The 10,000-nt window shown below is 39.6% G+C and overlaps 1 protein-coding gene across 1 annotated transcript in view; it reads right to left on the bottom strand.

The window, feature by feature from the left end:
* The window catches only part of LOC106874589 (PR domain zinc finger protein 14-like), a 132,095-nt gene that overhangs the window by 71,258 nt on the left and 50,837 nt on the right, over positions 1-10,000 (bottom strand). Inside the window, exon 5 of the mRNA XM_089350127.1 lies at positions 2,321-2,481. Within this exon, the coding sequence (XP_089206253.1) occupies positions 2,321-2,481 (161 nt within the window). The remainder of the gene's footprint in view (positions 1-2,320; positions 2,482-10,000) is intronic.

The following is a 10,000-nucleotide window of genomic DNA, read 5'->3' as shown; positions in this document are numbered from 1 at the left end:
GAAGCTTCTCTAGGATGTACAAGGTGATTCAAAAGTCGCCATACGTAGGAACAATTTATCTTTTTTTTTTTTATAAGAAACAGTTTATAAGAACAGTCTTTTTTTTTTATTTAACAGGCACTACATGGTTACCATTGTTTTGAATACACATTGCAATACGTTTACCCCACTCATTGTGAACTCGTAATAGCACATCTGGTGATACGTGTGCAAAGGAGTTGGTGATGCGTTCCTTCAAATGATTTATATCTTTTATCTTTCCACGATACATCATGCCTATCAAATTCCCCCAAAGATAGAAATCAAGAGGGGTCAGATCAGGGGATCTAGGGGATCTTATAAACTGTTTCTTATAAAGACATAATTTTTTCTTATGTATGGAGACTTTTGAATCATCCTGTATTTATCCAAAACGAAATGCAGTGGAATCGAATCAGATGCAGTGCCACATGATAGGGATGTTTTTAACTGATTACATGTCCACGGCTGCATCAACGGAGACGCACATGTGGCTGTGTGGTAAGAAGCTTGCTTTCCAGCCACATGGTTCTGGGTTCAATCCCACTGCGTGGCACCTTTGGTAAGTGCTTTCTACTATAGCCTCGGGCCTACCAAAGCCTTGTGAGTGGATTTGGTAAACAGAAACTAAAAGGAAGAATTTAGAAAAGTAGGAGAAAACTCTTCAAATATAAATAAAGTGGAAGTATACAAAAATAAACATTATTTTCTATTTTACTGTTAGTTTTGTTTCATTTTAAAAAATTAAAATTTATTTTATGGACTTATTGTTTTTATTTTGAATTACATATATATGCGATCACCCAAAATGTTTTAAGTGCTTAGGACCTTTATAGGTCATAGTCCGGCCCTGCCTCCAAATTATACATCACAGTAGATGAACCGATGCCACAGACATCACACTGCGTACGTACCAAAACACTGCAGTCCATTTTTTTTCAAAAGTTCTGTTTATTATTGATCGATATGGATGGGTGTTTACGTTTGACACCATCATTTAAGCTCTCAGTTCTCTTATCTATAGTGACCATAGCCAGAACGGGCACGCTTTCAATACACTTGCCCAAACTGAATTACTGGAGTTATTTCAATTTTTCCAGAAAAAATGTTTTAGAAAAGTTATAGAGGTTTAAAGTTTGATCCTGTTTCCTGACTGGGTGAAAATGATCAAACTTTAAACCTCTATAACTTTTTTAAAACATTTTTCTGGAAAAAATGAAATAACTCCAGCAATTCAGTTTGGGCAAGTGTATTATTGTGCTAACGTCGGAGTAACCAGTGAACATCGAAGGATCAACACCAAGGAAGAAATATTATTTACATATATTTATTCGTTTGCCTGACAGGTAGTTAGAGGACAGAAGAGTTGCTGTCTGCCAGTAGAAAGGGAAAGAGTAAGGAATGCACGGTGCTGACTAGAAAAGAAGAAATGATAAAGGTGGTTCTGCTCTGATTGGCTATATGCAAATGAGTTCATTACTAGGGTCCGGAACTCTCGTGGGAAAAAAATTCGCGAACGGGATGCCAGTCTGCTACAGAATTACTCATTTACAGCCGAATGGACTGGAACAAAGTACCGCTCGATCTAGAAATCGAAACCACGATCTTGCAATCGTGAGTGCAACACTCTGACCACAAGGCCACATGCCTTCATATTTATGGTTCTTGTTTCAGCGAACCTGGAGGAATATGTAAGATCAAATCCCGTGGAGCTTGATCTCGGAACACAACTAAATGACTGTAATATATCTAATCTCTTGATCTACCGTTCGTGCCTAATTTACCACCCTATTCCCCATTTACAATGACAGCACGAACAACTACAGTAGTAGTAGTAGTAGTAGTAGAAGTAGTAGTAGTAGTTGTAGCAGCAGCAGCAGCAGCAGCAACAGAAGTAGAAGCAGCGACAAAAACAATAACCACAATTCTTACGATGACGAGGAAGAGGAAGAAAATGAAGGTGATGATGGGAATCAAAACAACGAAGATGACGGTGGTGATGTTGATGATGATGACGATGACTTGGATAATAGAGAAGGGAAAAATTGAAAGGAAGAAAACAAAAAGAAAACAAGAACAATGAGTACAATTGCAACAGCAATAATAACAATATTAACAGCAATAAGTAGATTAAAAAATATATATAATAAAAATGTAAACCGGAAAAAAAATGAAGACGTTCGCGCGATTGATGTAAACGAAAAAGCAGACTTATTCAAAAACGGGAATAAATACCTACTTAAGCGCGCCACTGAAAAGATGTTGACAAGATGGAGAATACGCTGATATTGATTTTTCTCACCTCCCACATAAAAGAGTTATCATCATGAGTCTTGATTTCGCTAGTGTTGACAATACGTCCTTTAAACGGGCCAAACCTTGTGCCTTTCGATATGACGGTATTCGTACAAAAGATACCGTAGTGTACCGCCCCTGCAAAGGTCGTCTGATAGATAGCAAGACCTGTCAAAAGAGAATGACACATCAGATTAGAAAATGAAATATTCTCCTTCGTTCATGCTGACATGTTATTTGATCAGGAATAAAAGGAAAGAAAAAAAGAAAAAGAAAATTGTAGACAAATCGATAACTAGCGTCGGCTAATAGAATCGCTTATGGAACGCCATTTTGGAGTGTTCTGTACGCTGTTGAGTATATCGACATGCGAGTTAATCATCTTTTAACTGTCTGTCAAGTGAATTGTATAATAATCTTTAGTGAAGTACATGAGAACGCCAATTGATTTACTCAGCTGCCATTTCACCCTGGCACAACAGCCAAGATGCTTCATTGCTGCAGCGCAAACGATAGCCAATTTCATAATTTTATTTAGCTGGTTCTTAAGCTGTCTTCACATGAACTAGGCGGGATTTTTTACGGTAAGGTTAAAGAGACCGAATCTTCAGTTGCTATCACTAAACTTAACCGATCTCACCAATATGTAACATTTATTGATCAATAAGCGAAACATTTTCTGACATGGGTTACTACATACAATTCATAAGGTTAATTCAATTTGATGATTATGAACTCTTGTCAAATGCTGTTGTTATTGGCGGGCTAGCAGAGTCGGAAAAAGAAACTGCCTTGTTATATTTATTCCAGTTCTTTACGATCTGAGTTCAAACTCACCGAGGTCAACTTTGTCATTCATCCCTTAAGAACCAATAAAACAAGTATCAATCAACTATTGCTGTCGATGATAACGACTAACTGTCTCCTCTCAAAATTTCAAGCTTTGTATCGAAATCATAAGTAATCATCATCGTGTTTGTTCCAGTAGTTTCATTTTTATTGCGGGCTTTCACAATGTAGCCAAGTAAAATCATGAGCATGCTCAGTTTAATTTATTCCTTTTGCTATTTTAACTGTTCTCTTTAATTTCCATAAGTGAATTCATCAGCCATGTAACATTAGCTTGGCACTCCGTCGGTTACGACGTCGAGGGTTCCAATTGATCCGATCAACGGAACAGCCTGCTCGTGAAATTAACGTGCAAGTGGCTGAGCACTCCACAGACACGTGTAACCGTAACATAGTTCTCGGGGAGGTTCAGCGTGACACAGTGTGACAAGGCTGGCCCCTTCGAAATACAGGTACAACAGAAACAGGAAGAAGGAGTGAGAGAAAGTTGTGGTGAAAGAGTACAGCAGGGTTAGCCACCATCCATTGCCGGAGCCTTGTGGAGCTTTAGGTGTTTTCGCTCAATAAACAATCACAACGCCCGGTCTGGGAATCGAAATCGCGATCCTACGACCGCCAGTCCGCTGCCCTAACCACTGGGCCATTGCGCCTCCACAGCTGCATAGGATAAGGACAGGATAAAGACCCTTCCCAAGTCAATATAGATTTACAGGACGGCGGGGAGCTGGCAGACACGTTAGCACGCCGGACGAAATGCTTAGCGGTATTTCGTCTGTCTTTACGTTCTGAGTTCAAATTCCGCCGAGGTCGACTTTGCCTTTCATCCTTTCGAGGTCGATAAATTAAGTACCAGTCGCGTACTGGGATCGATTTAATTGACTGGTCCCCTCCCCCAAAATGTCGGGACTTATGCCTAGAGTAGAAATGAATATTTTCCTTTTGTATTTTTCTATTGTAGCAGATATAGACTACCTAATAATGCTATTAACCCAACCCTGGGTTCTCATTCCTAAGGTATTTTTTTGCTGATGTTATTTTTATTATTATTATTATTATTATTATTATTATTATTATTATTATTATTATTATTATTATTATTATTTACCAACCTACCTACCTACTTACCTACCTACCTACCTACCTACCTACCTACCTACCTACCTACCTACCTACCTACCTAACTAACTAAATAAATAAATGAAAGATATAGAGAATGAAAGCAGAACATGAAAATCCAAGGAAACTACCATGCAAAAAAAAAAAAAAAAAAGATGAAAAAAATACAAACAATTCAAACAGTGGAATACATGTTATGCCGTAAGTCATAGCATTTTCAGGTGCAGCAACTTCTCAGATACGGATTGTCCAGAACCTTTTATAATCTGCGTTACTGATTTACAAACAAGAACTTCAAATTCCTGAAGCCGCTAGACTAGTTTACTGGTATCTTGCACACTAAGGACTAGAGTCGATGCGACTCTACTCTATACTGTTTTCTCCCCCATCGTTTTCTCTCTCATCCTTTCTCTAATTCCCTTTTTTTCTCCCTTTCACCGTTTTCTATCTGTCTCTCTCTTTCTCTCTCTCTTTCTCTCTCTCCTCCCCTTTCTCTATTATTCTCTCTCGTTGCTCACACGTGACCATCGTCCATCTTTCTTTCCCTCACGAGATCACCTTTCTTTTCTTTCAGGATTGTCCTAAGGACTAGACGTATCCTATATCTCATTCTTCTATCTTTTCTCTTATAGAAAATATCTCTCCAGCGTTCGCTATTTTACCCTCGTTCTGGTATAACGACCCTCCATGTTTCTTTTCGTTCGGTTTCCTTGTATGTATCCACTGTCCTGTTTTTGTTCCCAACTTTGATCCACTATAAATCCCAAATTTTATTTTGGTACTAATGGGAGCAACTGTCTTCGAAGACGTAATCGACTATCCTCCACCCCTGAAATTCCAGGCCTTGTGGCTTTAGTAGAAATGATTCTTACACAAAACTATAGATGTAGAAAGGGAATGACCAGTCAACATATGTAACTCTTTATTTTATGATTAAGATCAGATTTACTGATCAATTTTGTTCTCAGTATTCGATTTACGTATCGATTTCCTTATGAAAATTCAATTCATAAATTGCTTTATTAATTTACAAAGACAAAGACAAAATTTGGTTGGTCCCCCGCTTCGTCTCTGTAACTCATCCTCTTTCTCTATTCCTCATTCGCTCTCTCTCTCTCTCTCTCTCTCTCTCTCTCTCTCTCTCTTTCCCATACACTCTCTCTTGCACATTGACTTTCTCTCTTTCACATTCTCTCTCTCTTTCCCATTGACTCTGTCTCTCTGTTTCACTTGTACTCTCTCACTCCCTCTCCACATACACGCGCACACGCACACGCGCGCACATTCGCGCGCGCGCGCACTCACACACACACACACACACACACACATGCAGAAACGCAAATACAGATAACTCCGTACGCACATACACACGTTTCCAGAAACACAGACACACATACGCACACGCACCTTCGCTCTTCTTCATCCTCTCTTTCTCTCTTTCTATCCCCCTTCTCTCTCTCTTTCTCAAACATACATAAAACAAATTAATTAGCATAAAAGGCAGAAGAAAAACCCCAAATGTGTTCCCAATAAAAAAAATTTGTAAAAACGTAATCACCCAAGAGTCGAAAAGAAATCCTTTGAACACTCAGTAGATAAACTATCAAGCTTTAATCCTGTATTATCTCGATCAGATTTACTAGCTTAAAAAACATTTCGGTTACTAAAACAATACAATTAAACAAAGATTTTATTTAAGATTTCATTATATTCTTGAAAATTATTAAATATCACGTACAAATCGTATGGATTCATCTCTATATTCTTGTGGAATCTATTCAGAGTCTATGTGGCGTTGCATAGTTCAGTGAAAAATTAATCAGATTGAGAGAGATAAATTATTGTAGTTTTCAAAAAGATGACGAATGTAGGCGCAAACATGGCTGTGTAATTTAAGAAGCTCGTTTTGCAACTACGTGGCTTCGCGTTCAATCCCACGGCGTGGCACCTTGGGCAAGTGTCTTCTGCTAAAACCCCGGGCCGACCAATGTCTTGTAAGTTAATTTTGTAGTTAATTTTGTATACACACACATATATATATATATATATACGACGAGCTTCTTTTAGTCTCCCTCTACCAAATCCACTCACAAGGCTTTGGTCGGCCCGAGGCTATAGTAGAAAACACTTGCCTAAGGTGCCACGCAGTAGGACTGAACCCAGAACCGTGTGGTTGGCAAGCAAGCTACTTACCACACAGCCACTCTTAATAATAATAATAATAATAATAATAATAATAATAATAATAATAATAATCATCATAATAATCCTTTCTACTAAATGCACAAGGCTTGAAATTTGTGGGGAGGAAACTAGTCGATTACATCGACCCCAGTATTTCACTGGTACTTCATTTATCGACCCCGAAAGGATGAAAGGCAAAGTCGACCTCGGCGAGATTTGAACTCAGAACCTAGCGACGGTCGAAATGTCGCTGAGAATTTTGCTCGATTAACAGTATCCTCGACCTGAATCAGTAATTATCACGTGCTCGACGTGCTAACGATTTTTATTTCTTTACTGCCCAGAAGGGGCTACACACAGAGGGGACAAACCAGGACAGACAACGGATTAAGTCGATTGTATCGACTCCAGTGCATAACTGGTACTTATTTAATCGACCTCGAAAGGATGAAAGACTAAGTCGACCTCGGCGGAATTTGAACTCAGAACGTAAAGACGGATGAAATGCCGTTAAACATTTCGCCCGGAGTGCTAACGATTCCGCCAGCTCGCCGGCTTAATAATATTACAAACGTACATACATACATACATACAGTCATACGTACGTACATACATACGAAAACTGATGTACATACATATGCAAACAGATACGCACTCTCTTTCTCTCTCTCACTCCCTCTCTCTGACACACACGCACGCACGCACACATATACATGCACATCACAGATCTATCACAAAATACTGAGCAACACATGCTGCTAACAGACAAACGCGTATACACAAACATGGGCTCAAGCATGCGCACAAGCACATCGTACAGAAACACACATACACAAGTACTAACAGTCACACACACACACATTCTGCACGGAAATCCGTACATACAGATAGTGCACAGCAACACCATTTGCACACACACAAAAAAGCTAGGCATACACACATGCACACATCGCATAATACATAAACGAGATGATGGAGCAGTTTGAATTGTGTTGTGTTTAAAGACAAGAAGCTTGTGAAGAGATGCGTTGTTTAGATTAGATCTCGCTAAGTGATAATTACTGATTCAGGCCGAGGATACTGTTAACAATCGTGGGTCGGAGGTGGGTGGTTGGGTGGGGCTTCAGTGAGGTGGGAGAAGTTGGTGGAGTTGGGTGTGTGTGTGTGGGGGGGGGGGTGATGGTGGTGGGAAGGGAAACTGAGACAATATTTGACGTCCTAATATAGACTGAATACACTGACCATACCGACCTTCCTTCACAGTTCGCTCTCGTTACCACCACCACCACCACCACCGCCACCGCCACCGCCACCCCACCCCACCACCGCCGCCGCCACCACCGCCACCACCACCACCACCACCACTACCACCACCACCACTAGTACCTCAGCCTTCACAGCTGACCCTCGCCATGAACATGACCATCAGAAACTATCACTCTCACTATCAATCGCGTCTCCACTATCATCATCATGGCCATCATCGCTTACATTTCCAGCGCCACCACCACCACCACCACCACCACCACTACCACCTCCACTACCACTACCAGTCTCCACCATCTACCACAACCACAGCCGCTGCCACCGCCATGTTACCCAACTCATCTTCACGACTGCAACCATCCCCTTATCCCCCACCCACCACCACCACTACCACCACTACCTCTACCTCTGCTGTTCCACCTTACGTTATCACTACTATGTTTCCCAAAATTCCCCAAAATGATAAAAGCCCCTCCCCTCAAAATCAAGAACAATAACGTTAAATAACAAAAACCAAAATATAATTTTATAAACGTATGAGAAAGTAAATGTGAGAAATTTAAACGAAGAAAATGGCGAAGGGATGAAACTTCTCTTTACTGAATATTTTGATATTCCTTTTCATTCTCTCTTTGTCTTTCCCGCTTTCTGTCCCACCCTCACCCCCTCTTTATTTTCCATCCAATTTTCTTCTCTCCATCTATTTGTCTTTCCCTCATTCACTTTCTCCCTATCTTTACCCCTCTCTTCCTTTCCGACTCTATCTCTGTCTTTCATCTTTTCGTTTACACACAAACACAAATATATATATATATATATATATATATATATATATATATATATATATATATATATATATATATATATATATATATATATATATATAAATATATATATATATATATATTTATACGAATATAGATACACACACATATCTATCTATCTATCTATCTATCTATCTATCTATCTATCTATCTATCTATCTATCTGTCTGTCTGTCTGTCTGTCTGTCTATCTGTCTGTCTATCTGTCTGTCTATCTATCTATCTATCTATCTATCTATCTATCTATCTATCTATCTATCTATCTATCTGTCAGTCTCTCTGTGTGCCTCCCTCAGTATTTATCTTTCTCTTTCCTTCTCAGTTTTCTTCTCTCTTTCTCTTTGGTCTTTCCTTTTCTCCTTCCCCACCGCTCTTCACACCTCCCCCTCTCTCACTCTCTCTGTCTATCTCTTCTCCCTCCTCTCTCTCTCTGCGTACATCGACCTCCAGTCCGACTTTTCACACAACGACATTAAACTGTAACATACTATCCTCGTAATCAGAGTCTCGCCTCTTCTCTTCTAATTTATATGCAAAATCTCGCCCATCAATTGTCGGACATGTTTGAACACTATCAATAGAACTGCATTAATTCTTGTCCAATATCCCATTTGATCTCGTCCTAGCGCGATTATCGCCGCTAACATTATACAATTACCCAATGGATGGGCTGTAATTCCTAAATAATTTCGTGCCGTTGCTGACACAAATTATAAAGAGACAACAATCACGCCATGAGAAACAGTTCGTCGTCCATTCATTGGTGTGTTGACCGACTCCCAGGTGGTGCCCGTTTTTAGAACCAGATCTCGCTCATGCGCATTCAATGTCCATCGGGCGTTCTTATTATCTCACCCAGCACAATAAATTGATAGCGAAAACGGTATTATTGTCTGTGTCAGTAAAACAACAACAAAATAAATATATAAACAAATAAAGCGGAAAAAGAAAATCTGCATTCAAAATTGGAGTGCTCTAGATATTCCAAAATGTATAATACAAGGTAACTTTCTCGTTTCGTTCACGTTTGGAGAGGCTTCGTCCATCTCATTAGCTACGGAGCTTTTAACGTTTACCTTCACGGAGGTCTAGACTTGATAATTCCCAAACATAAGTATACATACATACATACACACACACACACACACACACACACACACACACACACACACATATATATATATATATATATAACTGTGAAGTTTTGTCATTCAATAGGTACGCAATTTAGACACTAGATCGAGTTTGTTGTTGTTATTAATTATTTTCGTGATGATGATGATCATCATCATCATTATCGCCGCCGCCGCCACCACCACCACCACCGCCATCACCATCATCGTTAGTAACAAGCAGCATCAGCATCATCATCAGCAGCATCTCTATTATAAAGCCTTGTTTCGCCCATCCAGCCACACCATATTTTGTTTTTTCCTATCGATGAAGTA

The sequence above is a fragment of the Octopus bimaculoides genome, chromosome 4 (genome assembly GCF_046866305.1).
Source record: "Octopus bimaculoides isolate indiv1 chromosome 4, ASM4686630v1, whole genome shotgun sequence".
NCBI classification, from domain to species: domain Eukaryota; kingdom Metazoa; phylum Mollusca; class Cephalopoda; order Octopoda; family Octopodidae; genus Octopus; species Octopus bimaculoides.
Note: the sequence above shows the minus strand (reverse complement) of the source record. Positions and strands in the feature narration are given on the sequence as shown.